The sequence below is a fragment of the Hypanus sabinus genome, chromosome 6 (genome assembly GCF_030144855.1).
Source record: "Hypanus sabinus isolate sHypSab1 chromosome 6, sHypSab1.hap1, whole genome shotgun sequence".
Classification (NCBI taxonomy): Eukaryota; Metazoa; Chordata; class Chondrichthyes; order Myliobatiformes; family Dasyatidae; genus Hypanus; species Hypanus sabinus.
In genome coordinates, this window is record NC_082711.1 from 56334393 (window position 1) to 56359954 (window position 25562).

At 40.1% G+C, this 25562-nt stretch overlaps 1 protein-coding gene across 1 annotated transcript in view; it reads left to right on the forward strand.

Moving 5' to 3' along the window:
- Positions 1 to 25562, forward strand: part of cubn (cubilin (intrinsic factor-cobalamin receptor)) — a 359402-nt gene that overhangs the window by 111255 nt on the left and 222585 nt on the right. Inside the window, exons 25-26 of the mRNA XM_059971453.1 lie at positions 100 to 259; positions 17642 to 17823. Coding sequence (XP_059827436.1) covers positions 100 to 259; positions 17642 to 17823 — 342 coding nt within the window. The remainder of the gene's footprint in view (positions 1 to 99; positions 260 to 17641; positions 17824 to 25562) is intronic.

Below are 25562 nucleotides of genomic sequence, written 5' to 3' on the forward strand. Positions count from 1 at the left end.
TTGTCTTGTCTTCAACATTGTCTTTTACTGTTTGCATTCTTTCATGCTAACTACCAGTACCTTCTCTTCTTTAACTTTTCCCTTGCATTCTTGTTTTAGCTATATGATGGATCCAGTGCCCAGTCTCATCTTATCGGTACTTTCTGTGGGAATACTTTGCCGCCATCAGGAAAAACCTCTGGTACCAGTCTGCATGTGGCATTTCATTCAGAGTCCAGTTTTCCAGGCAATGGATTCCAGATGTTGTGGTTTCAGAATGGTAAGATTACATACCACGCTGGAGTATTTGCTTAAATTCTCTGTCTGGTCTACATGCCAGCTGTTTCATCACATGAGGCACCCTGCTTTACTGCTTAACCAGTCAAATTGGATCGGTCCCACATTTTCCGATATCAAATTCATTGAGGTTAATTTGGCTGTCACAGTTTGCCAAACTCTTATTTGAGGTTGTTACTTACCAATCATACAGACCTGCTTTTGCTACAAGATCGTCAAATCTGAATCATTCTTCAAGCCTTTGTTGTTTTTCAAAACCAACTGAATTCTGCTACTGCAACTCACCGACACATTTTTATTTAGTCTCTATTTTAGTAGCAGATCATCATCCTTTCCATTTGTACCCTAGAGTCATCCAAAAACCATGTCCAATTTTTAAACGTGCCGTGCGAAGTAACCTATTGGGTGGGTCAACACTGAATGAAATCCAGAGCTTCAGTAGAAGTGACATTATGTTTATGAAACAGCCTGAAAATAACTTGCAGAACTGTTTATTAGAGGGTCTGTATTTACACGTCAGTCCTCCTTCACATGAGAAACAGCTCAGTCATTTCCCTGGAGATTTTCTGGTAATCTAATGTTAACTCTTATAGAATGTTTTCAATTTTAGTGTTGCATGGGAAACCTCATCCTGCTCACCTACACCACCAAGTGGTTGAAGAAATAGTAATTCTATTTTTTAGGACGATAGAAAATAGGAGCAGCATTTGAGACTTTATGCCTACCTGAATTTTCCCATTCTTCCTCGGGGTTCTAAATGCCCCAAATGGAGCTTTAAAGATATGAGCCCAATATTTATGATGAGGCAAGAAGGTTATTGGGAAGCATGGTAGAATCATAGAAAAGTACAGCATAGAACCAGGGCCTTTGGCCCACCCAGTCTATGCCACAATATTTATACTGCCTACCACTCTCATTGACTTGCATCAGGACCATAGCCCTCCGTGCCCCTACCAGCCATACACCTATCCACACTTCTCTTAAATGTTGAAATCAAGCTTGTATGCACCATTTCTGCTGGCAGCTTGTTCCACACTCTCACAGCTCTCTGAGGGAGGAAGTTTCCCTTTGTGTTCCCCTCAGACTTTTCACATAGCATCCTTAACCCATGAACTCTAGTTGTAGTTTCACCCAACTTCAGCAGAAAAAGCCTGTTTGCATTTATCCTGTCTATACTCCTTTTTATTTTGTATACCTCTGTCAAAACTCCTTGCAATCTTCTACATTCCAAGGAATAAAGTCTTAACTTACTCAATCTTTCCTTATTGCTTGGGTCCTCCTGACCCAGCAACATCCTTGTAAATTTTCTCTGTACTCTTTCAACCTTATTTACATTTTTCCTGTGAGTCGGTGACAAAAACTGCACTTGATACAGGTCTGGAAAATTAAACATAAGATTTAATTGCAATACAAAGTATGTTAAATTGAATTGCATCTCCATTTCTGGAACTCACAATGATGTGGGCACGATGAATCATTGGAAAATCACATGCTCCTACACTAGGCTATTTGCAAGCCCACTGCAGTTTCTAAGCTGCCACACCCAGTAGTCTATAGGAAGTAATGAAGCGTGACTTTAAACAGTGTCTGCAAAATATTAATGATAGGCGCATTTGTTCAGCTTTGGGAAAGCCAGCATTTAGAAAAAAATCAGATATTTATGTTGCAGATGCAGAATATGAATTAACGAAAGTACTACATTTGGGAGTATTGGAATTTACAGAACTGATTTTATCAATTATTATAAATTCTGTGATTAAAATTATGGAGACGATTGGACCATTTTAACATGGAGCAGACTGCTGAGAGAAAGAGTGGGAATGGAATTCAAACCAACCGCATTTTTAAGCAGTTGGACCTCTTTTGTTTATTTACTGGTAGTTTAGATAAAACAGTAAAACAAGCACTATGCCAACATATTGCTCACATAAGAGATTAGTCTTTGAATTTGTGGATAATTTGCAATATAAAACATAATTCATAATTTATTTTAGCTGTTGCAGCTAATTGTAGTCCTGCATCAATAAAGTCATCTGTATTTCAGAGCAGATGGCAACTTGGTGTTTCCATAGCTTCACAAATAATTATTACTTCATTTGAATGAAGTAAAACTTTTCTGTTCAATGTTAAATCCTTGCTTCTTGTTGAAATAATGAAATACTACTTTCTCAGTGTGCTTATTGCTTTGTACCAAGTCACAAGTTCTTTGAAATATATTGGTTTCATGGTGATTCTGTTTGTTACTTGATCTCCTAGCAACCAGTCAAAGAGGAAATGTCACTGCAGACTTGTTGAGAGCGGCTTGGAGGGTTTTCTTTTACCAAGTGGAAAGAAGTGTGTAATTTCAGTAACTTCTGAGTTAATAGTCATTTCCCCTTGTCTGCTAAGAGCAGCTCCTTCACTCTGTCATGAGAAATTATATTGAAAAAAGCTTTCCATGGCAACAGTATTTACTACACAGTTCTCTGCCACACATACTTGATCATTGTGTTATTGTCTGGAACTACTAAATTTGAAATATCACTAAATGTATTTTTTCCTATGTAAAAATGCTAATTCTTCACTGGGCTGATGACATTCAAGAAGAAGTAGTTGCAGATATTTCTAGTGAATATTTTGGTGTCTTTGCCACTGAGTACTTTTATGCAGTGAGAAAACATCCAAGGCCAGTTACACTCAGTTTGCATTGTTCCTGAGAAAGAGTGGATAAGTCTGTGTGTGCAGGTGTTAATGCTGAAATAACATCCGTGGGTTCCAAAATTTCCTGAGACATGGAAGCTTCCTGCTTTTTATTTCTGTTTACCTTTCCTGCTGCTCTGTGTGGACAGTATTTTTTAAACTATCACAGCTAGAGATTCAGAGAGAACTTTATGGATAACAGCACCTGTTTCTCTTTTATTCCAGAGATTGTAACACACAATCAATAACCCTCTTTTGAATATTTGCTGAGAGATCTTTAGAGATTCTGTTTTCTTTCATTACCTGTGCTACTGAATTTACACTGATTTTTAAAGATAGGAGTATCATGTGAATGTTCGTAGACCATACAACTGGACCCTAATTCCAATCAGTTTGAAAACTATAAGTTACTGATGATTAAGACTAAAGTTAACCCTTATATGTTGGGATTTGAGGCCAGGATTAATTTTTAGTGGTGTTGGAAACTGACTGTTCTGGGAATATCATTTTCAGTAAAGTCTAGCATGACTGTGCATGAAATTATCTGCACTTTGTAGCTTTAGACTTAGGACTTAGACTTAGATTTTTTAAATAATTTTTTTTTAACTGTCAACATGATCTATTTTCTTCATGGAAACTCCTGATTTTGTGCCAAGACTGAAATCTGTTTGGTCAGCAATATTGGGTGAATAGAAAAGCTCTCTGTATTCTGTCTAAACAATGGGTCAGAGAGCACAGTCTCAGCAAAGCAATGCCTCAGGCTTTCTTTTCTAGTAACAGTTCCTATTTATGAGGTGTTGGGGTACTTCCTCCACATGAGCTTTCATTTGAGCAGTGGGTGGTTTCCTGCGTGATTCTGGGTGAGCCTGGGTGTTTCACTATGCCACATGATCCACAGTAATGGCTACCCCAAACTTTTTAGGGGTCTACACTGATATTTACCCCAATTATAGTTCAAGTTCTTTGAATATCCCAGTTCCTTTTGTTTTTATGTAAGTTTTCCAGTAGAGTGGCATTTTGAATTGTACTGCAAAATATGTAACAGAATGACATTTTAATAAGTGTTCTTGACAAAAGTGTTTACTGGTATCATTCTGTTCCAGCAAACGACATGTCAATGTATCCAAATACGTTTTATGGCGTTGTTATGATGAAAATAATACTTACTCATTTGGTTCCTCGTCTACCACAGGCAACAATAAACACGATGCTCACTGCCATTAATCAAAGCTTGCCAATCTGTTCCATCTACTATTTCCCTGTTTCGTTCAGCTAATGATCAGGATTATGTATCAGGCCCCTACATATGGATTTCTCAGTAATGAGTGGAGTCAAGGAACTCTGTTCATTGATTATTACTAAAAATTGTTTTCAAATATAGTTGTGTATAAGTACATTCAGAAGATTTATATTCAGCTAACCACTGTTTTCTAATCCTAAAAGTGAATTGTTTACATTATCAGGAAGAGAAATGGCCACACAGTACTTTTCCAGTGTGGTCGTATGTATTGATTGTATAATAATGCAAGTACCTGACAATGAAACTAGAAGCATTCTATTTGTTTTTTTCTCTCTCTAGTTGAGCTGTTGCCCTTCAAATGTTTCACATTTTTAAAGTGAGTGAGAAAAGAAATCTCAATTAGTAGAATGATTTGGACAAGCAAAGATTCCACATGGAATCAGAGCCAGAAAATGAGTCATTAGAAAATGTGAAAGAAGAGTACAATGTACTGCGCTGGTATCTACTGGAAATAGTTCAGTTTATTCAAATGACTGATGAAATAACTCTTAGCTGCACATTGAAACAAACAGTGGAATAAGGGTGTGAGGATTCTTTTCAAATTCCTGTTTGATGACTAGCTGTAGCCACACAGCTATCATCTGTTAGTTTTGCTTAATTTTATGTGCCTTGAATATGTTAAAGTGAATTTTCCAAAAAGACTTTCCATTACCTTATAGTGCAGCTCATGAATTCAGTACTCATTATTCTCGCACGGGGCATGGAACTTCATAATGTCACAGACTGCTGTTCAGTTTGCATTTGAGCCATCACAACAAAACAGAGGATGGCTACTGGACAACAAGGCCACACACGCTTTAGGGATATTTGAAAGACTTTTACATAGGCACATGGATGAAAGAAAAATGGAGTACTATACAGTCATAGAATACTACAACAAAGAAACAGGCTCTTTGGCCCATATAGCCTGTGCCAAATTCCATATTTTTACCATTCTCTGAGTGAAGGAGTTCTCCCTCATGTTCCCCTTAAATATTTCACCCTTCACCCTTAACACATGACCTCTAGTTCTAATCCCCCCAACTTCAGTGGAAAAAGCCTGCTTGCATTGATGCTACTATACACCTCATAATTTTGCACACCTCTAACAAATCTCCCCTCATTCACCTATGCGATAGGGAATAAAATCCTTACCTACTCATCCTTTCCCTATAACTCAGGTCCTCAAGTCCCCACAATTTTCTCTGTACTCTTTGACACAGTACTACACATGAGGCTGCTTAGCAAGCGAAAAGCCCATGGTATTACATGGAAGACTCTAGCAAGGATAAAACAATGGCTGACTGGCAGGAGGCAAAGAGTGAGAATAAAAGGAGCCTCTTTTGGTTGGCTGCCAGTGACTAGCGGTGTTCCACAGGGGTCTGCATTGGGACTGATTCTTTTTATGTTATATTTTAATGATTTGGATGATGGAATTTGATGGCTTTGTTGCAACATTTGCAGACAATATAAAGATTGATGGAAGGGCAGATAGTTTTGCGAAAGAAGAGAGTCTACAGTATGACTTAGACAGATTGAGAGAATGGACAAAGAAGTGGCAGATGGAATACAGTGTCAGGAAGTATATGGTCGTGCACTGGTAGAAGAAATGAAAGAGTCGACTATCTTCTAAATGGAGAGAAAATATTAAAAAACTGAGATGCCACTGTGTCTTTCCAAAGTCCAACAACTCACACTTGTCAGAATTAAATTCCATCTGCCATTTTTCAGCTCATTTTCACCCTGCTCCAGATCCTGCTGCAAGGTTTGATAGCCTTCCCTGCTGTCTTCTACACTCCCAGTCTTGGAGTCATCTGCAACCTTGCTGATCCAGTTTACCACTTTGAAAACTAGATCATTATTATTGCTGACAAACAACAAAGGACCCAGCAATAATCCCTGTGGCACACTACTTGTGACCAGCCTCCGATTGGAGAGGCAACCACTCTCTGGCTTCTTCTGTGAAGCCAAGCTCTAATTTTACTATGTCATCCTGAATGCAAAGCAACTTAACCTTCTTGACCAAGCTCCCATGTAAGACTTTGTGAAATGCACTGCTAAAGTACACGTAGACAACATCCACTACCTTTCCATCATTAACTTTCCTGCAAACTTGCTTGAAAAACTCTAAGTTCATTTAGAAACAAGAGAAAATCTGCAGATGCTGGAAATCCAAATAACATACACTAAACACTGGAGGAACTCAGCAGGCCAGGCAGCATCTATGAAAAAGAGTACAGTCGACGTTTTGGGCCGATACCCTTCAGCAGGACTAGAAAAAAAAGGAATAGAGTTAAAAGGTCCTCATCTTTTTTTCTCCAGTCCTGCTAAAGGGTCTCAGTCCGAAACTTCGACTGTACTCTTTTCCATAGATGCTGCCTAGCCTGCTGAGTTTGCCAGCATTTTGTGTGTGCTGCTAAGATTGGTTAGATATAACTTACCATGCACAAAACCACGCTGACTCTTCTGAATCAGTCCCTGTCTAGCCAATACTTATATATCTGGTCCCTTAGAAGTTATTACAATAACTTACCCACTACTGATGTCAGGCTCACAGGCCTATAATTTCCTGGCTTCTTCTTGGAGCCTTCCTTAAACAACAGAGCAACATTAGCTGTCCTCAAATCCATTGGCAATTCACCCATACTAAGGTCATCTTAAATACCTCTGCTAAGATCCTTGTACCCTCTGCACTAGCCTGCCACAGGTTCTGAAGGAACACCTTTTAAGACCTTGCAGATTTATTTGACTCAAGACAACAGGCACCTATTCCTCAATAATGAGTATATGGTCCATGTCCTCACTGCTGTCTTGTCTCACTTCTCTATCCATCTCCCGAGTACATGCAGAAGGAAAGAATCCATTAAAGATCTTCCCCATCTCTTAAGGCTCCATGCATAGATGACCACTTTGGTCTTCAAGAGGACCAATTTTGTCTATTGCTATCATTTTGCTCTTAATAGAGCTCTAATATCCCTTTGCTCTTAATTTTTGCTCTAAATCCATTTGCTCGGTTCTTCGCGGGAATGTAACCTGCTCTCAGGGCCTCACAACCGTCCATTTTCTATATGCCAAGGACACGGCCTGAAAGGCTAACGCACCTTCAGAGTACCGGATTTTTGTGGTTCTGGAGGCGGACAGATTCAAGATTGGTGCACCACAGAAAACTGGTGTGTCGTGGGAGTATAGGGAAGATCGAAAGCGGCGAGTTGGGTGCTGGCTGTGTGTCCAGAGATCTAACATCTTTGGGTACTGAGCTCAGAAAAAGTGAGGCAACAGACTTCTAAATCAGCGAGTTGTTTTGTTATGTCCCCCTTCTCACTGTGAAATGGGGACCTCTGTTTCCCTTATTAGGGAGAGAGAGAGCCTATGTCGAATTACTTGGTGGTACTGCAAGTCTGTGTCTCTGTTATTGCTTTGCTATATGCTTGAGTGCTTGGTGGAGGATGCAAATGCTTTTTTGCTGGTGGGAGAAGGGGGATCATTACTTTGCTGCTGCTTATGTATTGGAGAGGGAGCTGTGGGGGTGCTTCAGGGTTCTAACATTTAACTGTCATTCATTCTTTGGGGCACTCCTCTGTTTTTGTGGATGTTTGCGAAGACAAAGAATTTCAGGATGTATATTGTATACATTTCTCTGACACTAAATTGAACCTATTGAACCTGTTAATATATCTGTTGAAGCCCTCGAGATTCTCCTTTGCCTCTGCAAGAGCAACCTCATGATTTCTTTTCAAATCAGAATCAGAATAAGGTTTAATATCACTGGCATTTGTCATGAAATTTGTTTTGTAGCATAAAACCATAAGATACAGGAGCAGCATTAGGCCATTTGGCCCATCAGGTCTGCTGCACCATTTCATCATGACTGATCCAATTTTCCTCTCATCCCTAATCTCCTGCCTTCTCCCTGTATCCCTTCATGCCCTGACCAATCAAGAATCTATCAACCTCTGCCTTAAATATACATAAAGATTTGGCCTCCATAGCTGCCTGTGGCAATGAATCCTACAGATTCACCACTTTCTGGCTGAAGAAATCCTCCTCATCTCCATTCTAAAAGGATATCCCTCTATTTTGAGGCTGTGTCCTCTGGTCTTACACACTCCCAGCTTAGGAAATGTCCTCTCTGCATCCTCTATTAATGCCTTTCATCATTTGATAGGTTTCAATGAGGTCACCCCTCATTCTTCTCAATTCCGGTGAATACAGGCCCAGAGCCATCAAATGTTCATCATGTGACAACCTGTTCAAACCTGGGATCATTTTCATGAACGTCCTTTGAACCCTCTCCAATTTCAGCACATCTTTTCTAAGACAAGGGGTCCAAAACTGCTCACAACGCTCCAAGTGAGTCTTCACCATTGCTTTATAATGTTTTACTATTACATCCTCGGTTTCATATTCAAGTCCTCTTGAATAATAGTAACTATAAATAACAAAAAGAAGTATACATACTTAAAAAGAAAATTAAATTAAGTAAGTAGTGCTGAAAGAAAGGAAAAAATGCTGAAGTAGTGTTCATAGTTTCACTGTCCATTCAGATATCTGATAGTGGAGGAGAAGAAGCTTTTCCTGAAATGTTTTACCCCTCTTGGTATCCTTTTTAAGAGTTCTCTTGCATTTTTTATACTCATCAAGTATCTTACTGGTTGCTTACTGCCTAAACCTGTATTCTAGGGGATTAAGTACTAACCTATTCAATCTTTCCTTATGACTAAGATCTTCAGACCTGGCAACGTCCTGGTAAATTTTCTCTGTACTCTTTCAACCTTACTTACATCTTTCCTGTAGGTAGGTGACCAAAGCTGCAGACAATACTCCAAATTAGGCCTTATAGAACTTCAACATAACTTCCCATATTCTGTACCCAATACACTGATTTATGAAGGCCAATGTGCTAAAAGCTTTCTTATGACTCTATCTACCTGTGACACCACTTTCAATGAATGATGTACTTGTATTCCCAGATCTCTTTGTTCTACCTCAGTCCCCAATGCCCTACAGTTCACTCTGTAAGACCTACCCAGAATGGTCCTACTGAAGTGGAAAACTTTGCTCTTGTCTGCATTAAATTCCATCGGCAATTTTTCAGCCCATTTTTCCTGCTGATGCAAGCTATGAGAGCCTTCCTCATTATCCACTACACTCCCATTCTTGATGTCATCTGTAAATTTGCTGATCTGGTTAACTACATTATTATCCAGATTATTGATACAAATGACAACCAAGGACCCTACACCAATCTCTGTGGCACACCATTAGTCACAGTCCTCCAAACAACCCTCTATCTGGCTTCTCCAACAAAGCCAACGTCTCATCCTATTTACTAACCTCATCATGAAAGCTGACCGACTGATACTTCGTGATCAGTCTCCCATGCAGGACCTTGTCGAGTGCTTTACTAAAGTCCACATAGGCAACATCCACACTCTTGCCTTCATCCACTTTCCTGGTAACTTCCTCGAAGAATTCAATAAGATTGTAGACATGGTCCACCACACATAAAACCGTGCAGACTATCCTGAATCACTCCATGTCAATCAAAATACTTATTATATATCTGGTCACTTGGAATACCTTCTAATAACTTTCCCACAACTGATGTGAGACTCACTGGCCTATAATTTCCTGGTTTCTGTAGAGCCTTTTTAAAAAGCAGAACAACATTGGCTATCCTCCAATCCTCTGATACATTTCCTGTCGCTAAGATGATTTAAATATCTTATGCTCGGGCTCTGGCAATTTCTGCACTTGCCTCCCATAGGGTCCAAAGGAACACCTTGTCAAGCTTTGGGATTTATCCACCCTGTTTTACCTCAGAGTAGAAAATACCTCCTGCTCTATAATCTGTTGATGTCACTTTGCCTCACTTCTATAGATTCTGTGTCCATCTCCAAAGTAATTACAGAGGCAAAGAATGCATTTAAGATCTCCCCCTTCTATTTTAGGCTCCATGCATGCATTACCCTTTTGGTCTTCCAGAGAACCAATTTTGTCCCTAGCAATCCTTTTGCTTTTAATACATCTGTAGAATCCCTTAGGATTTTCTTTCTCCTTGTCTGCTAGAGCAATTTCACACCTTCCTTAAGCCTTCCTGATTTATCCCTTGCATTTATTTTGCTCCATAAGCACCTCATTTATTCCGACTTGCCTATACCTGCTATGCACCTCCTGTTTTCTTAACCAGGGCCTCAATTTCTCTTGAAAACGAAGGTCTCTACACTCATTATCTTTACCTTTTATTCTGACAGGTACATACAAGCTTTGTACTCTCGAAGTTTCATTTTTGAAGGCCTCCCAGTTTTCAATTGCATCTTTGCCAAAAAAACAGCCTATCCCTGTCCACACTTGCCAGCTGCTTTCTGATAGCATCACAATTGGCCTTTCTCCAATTTAGAATCTCAACCTATGGACCAGGTCTGTTTCTTTGCATATTTACTATGAAACTAATGGCATTGTGGTCTCTGGATGCAGAGTGTACCCCTACACAAACTTCTGTAACCTACACTGTCTCATTCCCCAATAGTACATCCAGTATCGCACACTCTCTCATTGGGACTTCTATGTGCTGATGAAGGAAACTTTCCTGAACACATTTGACTATCTCGATCTCATATAGTCCTTTTACCGGACTGCAGACTTGAGTCTCAGTTTTCAGTCAGGTCTGTGAGTTAAATCAAGTTCAATGGTTCCATTTAGTATTAGAGGATGTATACAGTACACAACCTGAAATTCTTACTCTTCACAGACATCCACAAACAGGAGAAAACCCCAAGGAATGAATGACAGAAAAACACTAATCCCCCACCTACCCACACGCAAGCAGCAACAAAGTATCAAACATCCCCCACTTGTTCCAGTAGAAAGCACCAGCACCCACCACCCACTAAGCAAGCATAGCTAACTCCCAAACAGAGACTATGATCAACAGTCTAACAAAAAACTGTTGTTCACCAGACAATTCGGCATGCCACAGGTGCGTGCGCTCCCTCTCTCCCTCTCTCCCTCTCTCCCTCTCTCCCTCTCTCCCTCTCTCCCTCTCTCCCTCTCTCCCTCTCCCTCCCTCTCCCTCCCTCTCCCTCCCTCTCCCTCCCTCTCCCTCCCTCTCCCTCCCTCTCCCTCCCTCTCCCTCCCTCTCCCTCCCTCTCCCTCCCTCTCCCTCTCTCTCCCTCTCTCTCCCTCTCTCTCCCTCCCTCTCCCCCTCTCCTCTCTCTTTCTCTTGCCCCCACCCCCTCAGAGATGTCACCCTTTCCACAGCGAGGGGAAGGTCAACAGATCACTGTTTCAGTTTCAAACTCAAGGATCGGCAGACTTACCCCTACCATTGAGAGAGAGAGAATGATCACCCGAGTACAGAGGCTTCCAACAGTTGCATTCACTGTTGCGATATTCAATCTTCCTGATATTTCAGTTGGTGTCACTGGTGAGGAATTGAGTTGTCCATAGGGGCCACCTGAGGCTGCACTCCAATGACTCCGTATGTGCACATCATCCAGGCTGCTCCTGGAGATATCGAAAGCGGCAAGTCAGCGATCTCTGGAAGTGGGAGTTCACTGCCTATAGAACCACAGGTTGAGTGCAGCTGTAGATCACAGACTCCATAGACACCTTGAAACGGAAAGAAGAAACATTAAAGAGAAGAATTTAAACTGTTTCACAGATGAGCTTGAAGAAGTCACCCTGTGACCACATCTTAGCTCCATCTGCGCAGTTGTTTGGATGTTGCCTCAATAAAGTACTCTACAACAAAATGTTAACACTTTCTTTTGGGATCTGACTTCTGTGATAGCCTTTCTCCAGTCCCTGGTTCAAGGTCAGATATGCCACATGTCTAACTTCTTTGTATATCAAATCTTCTTCAATTGTCTGACTTTGTTTCATGTCCTTGTCTAACTGAAAGGGGATGACACCAGGATAGGGTGTGTGAGGGCAAGAAATCAGAAGATGCTGCTTTACTTTCCATAAGGTAAGCCCCTTAGCTCCTATTTCTCGGGGGTATGATTTGTAGCACTATGCTGTATGTTTTTCTCTTCTATTAGATATAGTTCATCTTAATTTGTTGGCATTGCCTCCATGACAGCCTCCATTTCTCTATTAGCAATGGAGCCAACTTTCTAAAAAACGCACGCATAGAGAATCTTGCAACACTGAGCAGATGGAGGATGAAGGGAAAGAAAATAAAAGAAAAACAATAGCATTGGAACTCCCTGGAATTATTGGGGCAGAAATCTGTGCATGCATCCAGTTGTGGTGCTGGCTATGTCACTTGCATTCCACTCAGAGGTATTGCATTGGGATTAAGGATGATGTAAAGATTAACAAGGCAGTTAAAAGTTTTGCATACAGCTTTGAAATAATATTGTTTTCTTGGTGATATACAGAAACCTATTGCATGGTGTCACACAAAAGACTGTGCAGGAGTATGTTAGTATAATGTACGTCTGAGAGAAAATGAATTTTATATCTTGGAATTGAAATTGGTTTGAGAATATCACATGTACCGAGGTATAGTGAAAAGCTTCTCTTGCACACCGTTCAAACATATTAAATGATTACACAGTACATTGAGATAGAGCAACGTAAAACAATAACAGAATACAGAATAAAGTTTATCAGCTTCAGAGAAAGTGCAATAAAAGCAAACAATATGATGCAAGATATAACCGTGGGAGATTGTCTTGGTCATTTCACTTTCGATAGCAAGATTCTTTTGGACAGTGATAATGTAAGTTGCCACAGGCCTGTTGTTCTTGTCTGGTGACAGGACAGATGAGATGGGAGTTGTGTTGCCTCCATTGTAGAGAGCACATCGGGTATGCCTGCTGCTGCAGACTAGGTGGAAGACACAAAACCATTGCAATATGACATCTATGCTGAGCCTGGCACGAGCCTCTCCCGTCCATGCTGCCTTCCAGTGTTCGAGCAGTGGAATGACATGCTGGATTGCGTGTGTCTGCACCATCGACTTCTGGATATTGTCGCTCAGGGTCTCAGACTATATAGATTTTTTTTCAAGTGAATGTACTTCTTTGCTCAGTATTTTGAATTACGTTACTCACTATTTTGAACGTTACTTGCTATTTTTAATGCTTACTTGCTAATTTAAATGTTTTGCACTTTAACCCCAGAGGAATTCCACTGTATCTGTGTCTGTAGAGATGAATGATAATTAAACTTTATTTGATTTGATGATCATAACAAGGTCGATTGTCATACTAGCGAACTATTCAATAGTACGGGTAGAATCTGTACTTGACTTTTGTGGTACATGCTTTCAAGCTTTTCTATCTACTACCCAATGGGAAAAGGGAGAGGAGAAATATTCAGGATGCATGGTGTTTTTGATTATACTGACTACTGAGGTAGCAAGAAAGATAGACAGTGTCTGTGGAGGGGAGACTTGCTTATGTGATGTGCTGAGCTGTATCCACAACTTTCTGCAGCTCTTGCAGCTATGAACAGAGCAGTTGCCATACCAAACACGAGGAAATCTGAAGGGTTTCGGCCCGAAACGTCGACTGTGCTTCTTCCTATAGATGCTGCCTGGCCTGCTGTGTTCCATCAGCATTTTGTGTGAGTTGCCATACCAAGCAGTGATGTATCCAGATAGGATGCTTTCTATGGTGCATTGATAAAAATTGGTAAGGGTCGACAGGGATATGCTAAATTTATTTAGCCTCTTAACAAAGTAAAGGTGTTGGTGAGATTTTTTAATTGTGGTATGTATGTGCTTGGACCAGGACAGCTATTGGTGACTCTTAGGAATGTGAAATTCTCAAACCTCCCATGTTGTACTACCCCCTTCCTGAAATCAGTGACCAGCTCTTTAGTTTTACTGACATTGAGGGAAAGGCTGTTGTCATGACACCATGTTACTAAGCATCGTGTTCCCTTCCTGTATTCTGACTCATCATTATTTGAGATAAAGCCACTACAATGTCCTGGAGTTTGATGATGAGTTTACTTGGAATTATAATTATAAAGGAGGAGCTGCAGTCAATTAGCAATAGTCTAGTTCTCTTTACCGTCCTGATGCTTCAGAGATGAGTATAGGGCCAGGGAGATGGCATCTGCTGCAGTCTGTTACAGCAGTAAGTTAATCGTAGTGGGTTGAGGTTGTCTGGTTGAGGAGTTGATATATGCCAGTGTCTCAAAGCGTTCATGATGGTGGCAGTCAGAGCCACAAGTCATAATTAGTAAGACACATTACCTTGTTTTTCTTGGGTTCCAGGATGGTAATGATCTTCATAAAGCAGGTGGGATCCTCGGAAAGAAGCACTGTGCAGCGTAACTGGAACAGGAAACTGTCGAACAATTTCTAACTATTGTCAGTCATGCGTACTTGCGTGGCCGTTAGACACTACACCATACTTAGAATGTTTTTTAAATAGCATCGGTTATGGGTGTTTGTATTCAAAAAGCAGCAATTTTTGTCACTGATAGTTGGTAAGAAATGAGCAATACTCAATCCAGTTTTAAGCATTCAGGCTTGGAGATGTCAGAAACATCTGGGAGTGAAAATGAAATGATATCACTACTTCAACAAGTTAGAAACTATGAAGAATTTGAAGGTATTGACAATTATCTTGAATGCTGCAGTGAAAATGAAGATTTGAAGGAAGCAAGCATCAGAAGCATTTTATGAAGGCTGTTCATTATCTGCACTAGGTGTCTGCACTGATCTTGTTCATTTACACTCAATCAAAAGAACATGGCAGCATACACTGGATGAATTCCTCTATGACAACTATTAGGAACAAATAGTTATCAATGTGACCTTCCAAGGGTTTTTGGCCCAACACACATCAACTGTATTATTTTCCTAGATGCTGCCTGGCCTGCTGAGTTCCACCAGCATTTTGTGTGTGCTGATTAGGAAATAATATATTGTTTTATAGTACTGCTGTAGTATTAGTAGTGTTCCAATTTGTTCTGTATTTAATTTAAATACATAATTTCATACTCAGTTAAACTGTAGTTTAATCATTTTTATACATGTTTAACTATTTCTATGTAAGTTCAGCTAAATGGGGCAGCTGCTTAATTGGGCCAAAATCTGATCTGATATGCCCCAATTAACCAGAATCCACTGCACATGTAAATGTATATGGCTAATAAAATTGATCCTTGATTCTCTGCTGCATGATTTCTACAAAGTGAAATTGATTTTTACTTAGTTCCTTCAGTGTGAGCTGCTTGACATGTTTTGTACTCAATCGGCTTCAAAGAAGTTCATTTCTTTATTTTTCCATGATGGATGCAAACAACATTCTACTCAAACTATTTTTACCACTGTCATTTGCCAGGCTTATAAAATAGATGAAGTATTGCTCAGAAGTTTGGAATGCTGACTTTAACATTAAAATCAATGGAACTAATAAAGCAGAAGGGAATAGCTGCCAGACTAAATCCACCAGCTTTATGCAAATATCCTTGGGCCTAAGCTTTAAATAATACCCATTCATTTAAACACTGAACCTCTTCATTTCACTTCTATGAATGGATAAACATGTAGAATTTCAGTCTAGCAACAAGAGTAACATAGAAGTAGTTGGAAGTTAACTACACAGTACAAGTTCTAGCATTGCCCTAAGTTGTTTATTATGCATTTGTTTTGAAAATAGACTTATTTTGCATCCTTTTACTGTTCAGTAGCAATTAGTGGGAGGCAGACAAAAGAGACTGCAGGTGCTAGAATCTAGAACAAGAAAAAGAACACAGTTATTGCATATGCAGTGTCTGGACTTAAAACATCGATTTCCATCTTCTTTTGCCTCCACAGATGCTGCTTGGCCCACTGAGGTTTTCAAGAATTCTATTTTTTTTTAACTCTCAGATGTGAATTGCATCAGTCACAAAGAATTTCCTGGTATCAGTACATTTCCAATATTGTTTGGGTATATGATGGTCCAGACATTACTTCACTATGATTGGTCCAACTGTACAGCACCCACCACCAAACCCACTAGTGGTCTCCAGCACAGGAAGTGATAACACTGTTCAATTTAAGACAAGTTCAAATGACAATAGAAGGGGGTTTAAATGCCACCTGGCATCAGAAGGCGAGAGCTGAGATAAAATAAAGAAGTAAGACATTTACTGTGTCGGAACTACAAGTATTAATTGCCAGTCAGCAATAAACTTGTAGTTACAGCACAGATTTGGTGTAGATATCATGATTGTTTCTCTGCATTCTCAGTGTGGTTATGTTTTAATATCAATACAGAATGGTGAAACTCTAGGGTTGGGTTTGAGTTGACCAAGAAATGAGGCGGAAGCAGTTTTCATGAAGAAGATAAATTCACACCAGCTCAGTAGTGAACGCCTGAATGTTGATGACTGGGAACTTGACAATAGTAAATCATTAATATAAATGGTAGGTGATTAGACTCTCCTTTGTTGTTGATGATCATTTACCATCTAATTGTGGTTCCAATATTACATGTTGGATACCAGCTCTTACCTAAATATTGTCTTGGATGGAAGGCATTCAATGCCTAATTTCCTAAAGCAATGTGAGTGGAATTGAAATTAGTCCAATCATCAGCAACCACCCAACCCTTGCCCTTAGGAAGAAGGGAATGTCATTATCGAAGCAGCTGAAGATGAATGGCTGAAGACATTGCTCTAAGAAGCTCCTGCAAAGATATCCTGGGTGATTGACTTTCAGTAATCACAAGCATCTTTGTATAAAATATAACTCAACCAACTTCCTTTTGATGCCCACTGGCTTCAGTTTTACCAAGACTACTTGATGTCATTCTCAGCCAAATGCTGTTTTGATGCCAACTGAAGTTTTGATGCATCACCTCTAGAAGTCAAATCCTTATACAAGTTTAGACAAAATTTGTGATGAGGTCTGAAGCATATGGTAAACCCTAAAATGGACTTCAGTGAGGTGGTTATTGGAGAGATTGATTTGCAGTATTTAGCTGGATTGGTTTTGTTCTGTTTCATTTGAATAGGTCATATCTTGCATTTTTAACAATGTCAACTTGATGCTAGTGTGATAAATGTACTATAGCAGTACAGTTAATCATGATTGTTAAAGATTGTTAAAGTGGTAGCCGTGTGGAACGAGCTTCCAGTAAAAGCGGTAGAGGCAGGTTCGATATTGTCATTTAAAGTAAAATTGGATAGGTATATGGACAGGAAAGGAATGGAGGGTGCAGGTCGGTGGGACTAGGTGAGAGTAAGGGTTCGGCATGGACTAGAAGGGCCGAGATGACCTGTTTCCATGCTGTAATTGTTATATGGTTATAAATTTTTGGAACACAGGGTTGGATCGGCCTTCTTTAATAACAAATCCTACCCCCCCCCCCCCAAATAAAAAGTTCTGGAATACATGACTTAGATTTTACTATCTCGTGTTTTATCCAATTTTCAATCACTTTGTCTTTTCAGGTTGTGGTCGGATTGTTACAGCACCAAAAGGAGAGATCCACTCACCAAACTACCCTCATCCTTATGGGATTAATGTGGATTGTTCCTGGGTCATCAGTGTGGATAAGTACTACAGCATCTTCCTCAACTTTTTGGACTTTGACCTTGGAGATCAAGAATCATGTAATTTTAACTACGTAGCTGTAAGTCCAAAAGGTGCTATTAAATCCATATTTACTTCATAAGGAAGTTTGGGGTACTCAAAAAGAGCTTTAGTCTGGGTTTGGTATTTCTAAAGTTTTGGTCATTATTGAATCAGCATATTACTTTAATGTACTGTATAATATTAATGTGCTATTTCAAATTAGAAAGTTTGGCAATTTTTACTGTATGAATATACTGTTTTCCTATCAAGAGACTATATTCACATATTTTGATGTCAAAATGAATTTCAGGAGGGATATTTGGTTCTCAAAATCTAGTCTATTTCCTGCTATTTTGTCTTTGTAACCTGATATTTATTACAAAGTTGGTAAGTTATATCTCTGACATTAATGGGTAATCATGAGTATATTGGTGTGAAACTGTCTTGTGTATTTGCAAATAAGTTACAAGAGATTAGAGATTTCTGAAAAACATTCTCTGCTGAATATTTATGTCATTATTAAAAGAGCTGTCAATGCTGGGGAGCTGCTTTCTCCTCAGTTTCATACTTCATCACAGAACATTTTTGATTGATAGTGCCAATTGCACAATAGGCCTCTTTCTTTTCTATTTCAATATCAAGTTTCAACTCCAAATGACTGGACCAGTATAAACAACTTAGTTTTATACATCAACTAGTATTATAATCTTTTCATATTCCCACCAAAACAATGATGAAATAATAACTGAGATGCTGAATACATCGAGCAAGATTGGCAGCATTCAAGGATAAAGCATCAGAACTAACATTCCAGTTTGATAATATTTAATTAAAATTTTCATTCATGTAAATAATCTGCTTCCATGTTCATATAAGCTACTTGACCAGTTGAGCATTTCAATTCCAAATTTCTAGTTACTGGGCTGCATCGCTTACTATGCAATCAGTTCAAATGTTAGTATATTTATAGTATACATTTGTGCTTTATTGCCTCTCTTATTTTAATTAGTATTTCTGTTTAAGCAAGAAGATGGAAGTTTTTGCTTTGGTGTTGGCAAGTTTATGATCAGTAAACTCGGGTTTGGAATTTCCTGATATTTGTTCTGAATTCTGAATACAGGAACTCTTCCCTAACGCTTCTCAAAACAAGAAAATGTTGTTTTACATTTGCTCTCTGTTATAGCTAATCTTAGTACAAAACTGGAAAAAAATTAGCAGTTATTGTGCTGGCACCAAATTAACCCAGAATAAGCAAAATTAGGTCAGAGCCTCAGATCTTATAGTAAGGAAACTAGATGATCACTTAGTTTGCAAAGTTGAAATAAGTGTTCTTTAAGCCTGAACTTATATTATTGGGAATAGTGTATGAAATATGGGCTTTGAGTTGCACTTGAACAGTGATCAGTAAACTTAATTATGGCTGTGTCCAGCACTCCCAGCCCTTTCGCAGATTTTCATTTTGTAGATTTTGTTTAAATTTACACTTTGCTCTTGTGGATTAAGTATAAAAGTTAATTGTAGACCTACTGAAACATAAAACAGGAAGTTCCTCTGAAGGTGATTATAGAGGTGTCATTCACTGTGATTGCCCTTAGCATAATTATATCTTCAGTTAAAAGGTTTTTTTTTAATGCTCTGACATACTGCTTGTTAAAATGTAAGCAGGGTTAATGATTTTATTTTCTTGTTCTCAATTATCAGCAGACAGAGGAGTAGGCTGTTAAATTAAATTGATAATGAACAGATCACATGATTAGTAGAGTTTTCTGTATTCTCTAATGATGCTATTTTTCAATCAGATTCAGCTGCAGAATGCTTGAGAGGCTCACAAAACAAAGACAGCTGGCTAGATTATTTTAAGTACCTGTATACATGTACCATATGATTGGAATATCTGATACACAAATGAAAGTCAGTGTGATCAGGAGAATGGTCATTGCATTAGTTACAATTGAATGGGAAAGCAACTGTGGGGATTAGAAAACTGTTAATTTGGCAGCTTTGCTCAGTTAACTTCTACTGTTGAACAACACATATCTTTTAGAGTTTTATATGTTATCTGTGCATCATTATGTAAATGATAAGCAATTTGGTATAAAACTAACTAAAAGCTTATTTTACTCAATTATTTTTATGATAATTATTATGTTGAAACTTGAAAATATTTGGAAACTGGAACAAACAGATATATTTTTGCTGCAACGAAATACATCATGCTGAATGTCTACATATATGGCATCAGTTGGCAAAAATTTAACTTGGTAACATTTTATACAGAAGACAAAGGCAAACCACTGCTATAATCTACCGAGTATATGATTTCCCAAAATGTCAGAGTAGCTCGGAGGGAAATCGTCCACCAACTGGAAATTCCTGAATCAAACTAATGACGAACATTTTATAATACATGAAATAATCTAAGCAATTGGCAATTTTGAGCTCAGCAAGTCGATTTCACTTTTTGAGGATAATTACACTTTACACCTTTGTTGCTTTTCCCCCCTCTGTTATTAGTGTGGGGAAATTGGTTTCCAGATGTATACAAAAATATATATGTATATTTTAAGGTTAGTCTTTTTATACTAGAGTTATTTTTATGGCTGTTTATATATTTGTGATATACAGTAGATCTACAGTCTACACGATTCAATCTTGAATTTTCTCACTTAAATGATGAACAAATAACTTGTTTGTTGGTCACCAGATAGTAATTCTGGGTGATTATCAATTTTACTTTAATCTCTGTGAGAAGGAACTTCATTTTTATTTCATTGGTGTTTTGGTCTGTATGTGTATGAGTCACTTGTCTCTTTTATGGTTCATTTATTTATTTCTCATATTTTAAACTCCATATTTATTTTGGTATTTCAGTAATTAGTGTTCTATGAAAGAAATAGTCACTTCAAGACAGTCTGATTTGAAGCCTATCTTCCTCAGGGCAAACTCAGGTAGAATCATTGTGAAAGCTTTAGCAGGGTCTTTAGTGGTTCTACATTTACTTCAATTAAAGTAACAGCTTAATAATTCACCAGAGCATCGGTCTATGTTTATAAAACCTCAAGGTAGAAATTGTTTTAATAGACAATAGACAATAGGTGCAGAAGTAGACCATTCGGCCCCTCAAGTCTGCACTGCCATTCTGAGATCATGGCTGATCATTCACTATCAATACCCAGTCCCTGCCTTGTCCCCATATCCCTTGATTCCCCTATCCATCAGATATCTATCTAGCTCCTTCTTGAAAGCATCCAGAGAATTGGCCTCCACCGTATTCCGAGGCAGTGCATTCCACACCTCCACAACTCTCTGGGAGAAGAAGCTCTTCCTCAACTCTGTTTTAAATAACTGACCTCTTATTCTCAATCCATGCCCTCTGGTACTGGACTCTCCCAACATCTGGAACATATTTCCTGCCTCAATCCTATCAAATCCTTTAATTATCTTAAACGTTTCAATCAGATCCCCTCTCAAACTCCTCAATTCCAGCGTGTACAAGCCCAATCTCTCCAATCTCTCTGCGTAAGACAGCCCTGCCATCCCAGGAATCAACCTAGTGAATCTACGCTGCACTTCCTCAATTGCCAGAATGTCCTTCCTTAAACCTGGAGACCAAAACTGTACACAATTTTCCAGGTGTGGTCTCACCAGGGCCCTGTACAAATGCAAAAGGACATCCTTGCTCTTGTACTCAATTCCCCTTGTAACAAAGGCCAACATTCTATTTGCCCTCTTCACTGCCTGTTGCACTTGCTCATTCACCTTCATTGACTGGTGAACCAGGACTCCTAGGTCTCTTTGCATTTCTCCGTTACCTAACTCTACATCGTTTAGACAATACTCTGCCCTCTTGCTCCTGCTTCCAAACCGGATAACTTCACATTTATTCACATTGAATGACATCTGCCAAGTATCTGCCCACTCACCCAGCCTATCCAAGTCTCCCTGTATTCTCCTAACGTCCTCTTCGCATGTCACACTGCCACCCAGTTTAGTATCGTCAGCAAACTTGCTGATATAGTTTTCAATGCCCTCATCTAAATCGTTGACATAAATCGTAAAGAGCTGTGGTCCCAAAACAGAGCCCTGTGGTACCCCACTAGTCACCTCCAGCCAGTCCGAGAAACAGCCATTCACTGCTACCCTTTGCTTTCTATCTGCCAACCAGTTCTCTATCATGTTGAAACCCTGCCCCCAATGCCATGAGCTCTGATTTTACTCACCAATCTCCTATGTGGCACCTTATCGAATGCCTTCTGAAAATCTAGGTATACAATATCCACTGGCTTACTCTCGTCTAACATCCTTGTTACACCCACAAAAAACTCCAACAGATTAGTCAAGCATGATTTGCCCTTGGTAAATCCATGCTGGCTCGGCCTAATCCTATTTCTGCCATGAAGATGTGCCACTATTTCGTCCTTAATAATGGACTCAAGCATCTTCCCCACGACTGACGTTAGGCTAACAGGGCGATAGTTCTCCGTTTTCTCCTTCCCTCCCTTCTTGAAAAGTGGGATAACATTAGCCACTGTCCAATCTCCAATCTTCAGGAACTGATCCTGAATCTAAGGAACATTGGAAAATGATTACCAATGCATCCGCAATTTCCTGGGCCACCACTTTTAGAACCCTCGGATGCAGACCATCTGGACACGGGGATTTATTAGCCTTCAGTCCTACCAGTCTACTCATCACAGTTTTTGTCCTAATGTCAATCTGTCTCAATTCCTCTGATATCTTATGACCCTGGCCCATCCATACATCTGGGAGATTGCTTGTGTCCTCCCTGGTGAAGACAGATCTAAAGTACGCATTAAATTCTGTTGCCATTTCCCTGTTTCCCATAACAGTTTCTCCCAATTCATTCTTCAAGGGGCCAACATTGTTCTTAACTATCTTCTTTCTCTTCACATAGCGAAAAAAGCTTTTGCTATCCCCTTTTATATTCCTGGCTAGACTGAGCTCATACCTGATTTTTTCTCTCCGTATTGCTTTTTTAGTTAAGATCTGCTGTTCCTTAAAACTTTCCCAATCATCTGTATTCCCACTCATCTTAGCCCTGTCATACTTCTTTTTCTTTAATGCTATACAATCTCTGACTTCCTTTGTCAACCACTGTGGCCCCTTTCCCCTCTTTGAATCCTTCCTTCTCATTGGAATGAACTGCTTTTGCATCTTTTGTATTATGCCCAAGAATATCTGCCACTGCTGATCCACTGTCTTTCCTGCCAGGGCATCCGCCCATTTAACTTTGGCCAGCTCTTCCCTCATGGCTCTGTAGTCTCCTTTATTTAATTGCAACACTGACACCTCTGATCTGCCCTTATCCCTTTCAAATTGTAGATCAAAACTTATCATGTTATGATCACTACTTCCTAATGGCTCCTTTACTTCAAGATCACTTATCAATTTCTGTTCATTACACATCACCAAGTCCAAAATAGCCTCGTTCCTGGTTGGCTCAAGCACAAGCTGTTCCAAAAATACATCCCTTAGACACTCCACAAACTCCCTATCCTGGGGTCCAGCACCTACTTGATTCTCCCAGTTCACCTGCATGTTGAAATCTCCCATAACGACTGCATTACCTTTAGCACATGCCAATGTTAATTCCCTAATCAACTTGTACCCAATATCCACGCTACTCTTTGGGGGCCTGTACACAACACCCATTAGGGTCTTTTTACCCTTACTGTTCCTCAGCTCAATCCACACAGAATCTACTTCCCCTGTTTCCAAGTCACCTCTTGCTAAGGACTGAATCTCATTCCTCACCAACAAGGCCACCCCACCCCCTCTTCCCATATTTCTGTCTCTACGATAGCACGTATACCCTGGTACACTCAATTCCCAGGCCTGATCCCCTTACAGCCATGTCTCTGTTATCCCAACAATATCGTAGTTCCCCATTTTCATCTGAGCTTCAAGCTCATCTGTCTTATTTCTGACACTACGCACATTCAAGTATAGAATTCTTAGCCCATTCCTCCTCTCTTTGCTTAAAACACTGTCTACTGTACCTAACCCAGCTCCTTGAACTTCCATCGGGCTAACTGCACCCTGAATTTTGATGACCTTCTCAAGATCACCCAAACCTTCTACACATTTAAACCCATGCTCCTTCTGACCAACCCTCTGGATCTGGATCCCTGACCCCTGCATATCTAGTTTAAACCCCCCCCCCCCCCCGAGCAGCACTGGCAAACACTCCTGCAAGAATGTTAGTACCCCTCCGGTTCAGATGTAGACCGTCCCTTCGAAAAATATCCCAATGTCCCTGGAACAAAGACCGATTATCCAAAAACCTGAACCCTTCCTTCCTGCACCATGCTCTCAGCCTCGTATTAATGTGCATAATCATTCTATTCTTCGCCTCACTCGCACGTGGCACAGGTAGCAATCCTGAGATTGTCACCCTGGAGGTCCTGTCTTTCAGCTTCACTCCTAACTCCCTGAACTCTCTAAGCAGGACCCCCTCACTCACCTTACCTACATCGTTGGTCCCTACATGGAGCACTACATCAGGATTCATGCCCTCGTTCTCAAGAATAGCCTGCACCCGATCTGAGATGTCCCAGACCCTGGCACCAGGGAGGCAACATATCATCCGAGACTCCCGATCTGCCCCAAAAAATCTCCTATCTGCCCCCCTAACTATAGAATCCCCTAAAACTATCACTCTCTTCTCTTCCCTCCTCCCCTTTCTAGTTGAGGGTTCAACCTCTGTGCCAGAGGCAGGACCACTACAACTCATTCCTGGTAGGTCATCCCCATCAACAGTATCCAGTACGGTATACTTATTGTTAATGGGAATGGCCGCAGGGGTGCTCTGCTCTCTCTGCCTGCTCCCCCTGCCTCTCTGGACCGTCACCCATCTGCCTACTTATTGGTTTTTTGGTGTGACTACCTCCTGATAACTCCTATCTATCTCTGCCTCCACCTCCCGAATGATCCGTAGTTCATCCAGCTCCAGCTCCAACTCCCTAATTCAGGCTGATAGGAGCTGCAGCTGGATGCACCTCTTGCAGGTGTGGTCATCAGGGATAACTGTGTTGACCCTGACTTCCCACATACTGCATATGGAGCAGACCACTGCTCTGACTGTCTCCCCCATACCTGAACTGAATTAATAGAATGTCTAAAAAGCACCTAGCGACCTTACCTTCTTCCCCTCAGCGAGCAATCACACAGGCTTACTGAAGTCCCCTTACGCCGAAGCCCACTTAGCCAAAGCCCAGGACTCTGCTTCCATGGACTCCGCTTTGGATTCTTTCGAATCCAAAACACAATGTAACATTTTGCTGCCAGTAGGATGCACCATTTAAGTAAAAGATCTTCCTTAGTGTCATGGCATTTCAGATTCAGATTCAGATACAGTTTATTGTCATTTAGAAACCACAAATGCAATGCAGTTAAAAAATGAGACAACGTTCCCCCAGAATGATATCACAAAAACACATGACAAAACAGACTACACCAGAAGATCCACGTAACGTTTGGCAATCCCCAATCCAGAGTCCGGAGAGGCTGCTGCGTATTAATATCGCGCTACCGTCTAGCGCGTCCCCCAGAAAGGAGTTCCAAATCCACCAGACGAAAACAAGACCGAAAACTAAAGCTACAAGACCAGCACAAGACCACATAATTACAACATATAGTTACCACAGTGCAAACAATCTCATAATTGATAAAAACCAGACTATGGGCACAATAAAAATAGTCCAAGATGTTAAAGAACTGTAAGTTCAAAAGAAATCACCACAGTTTCCGCAAGTGCCTAGGGTCCCGACAGACTCG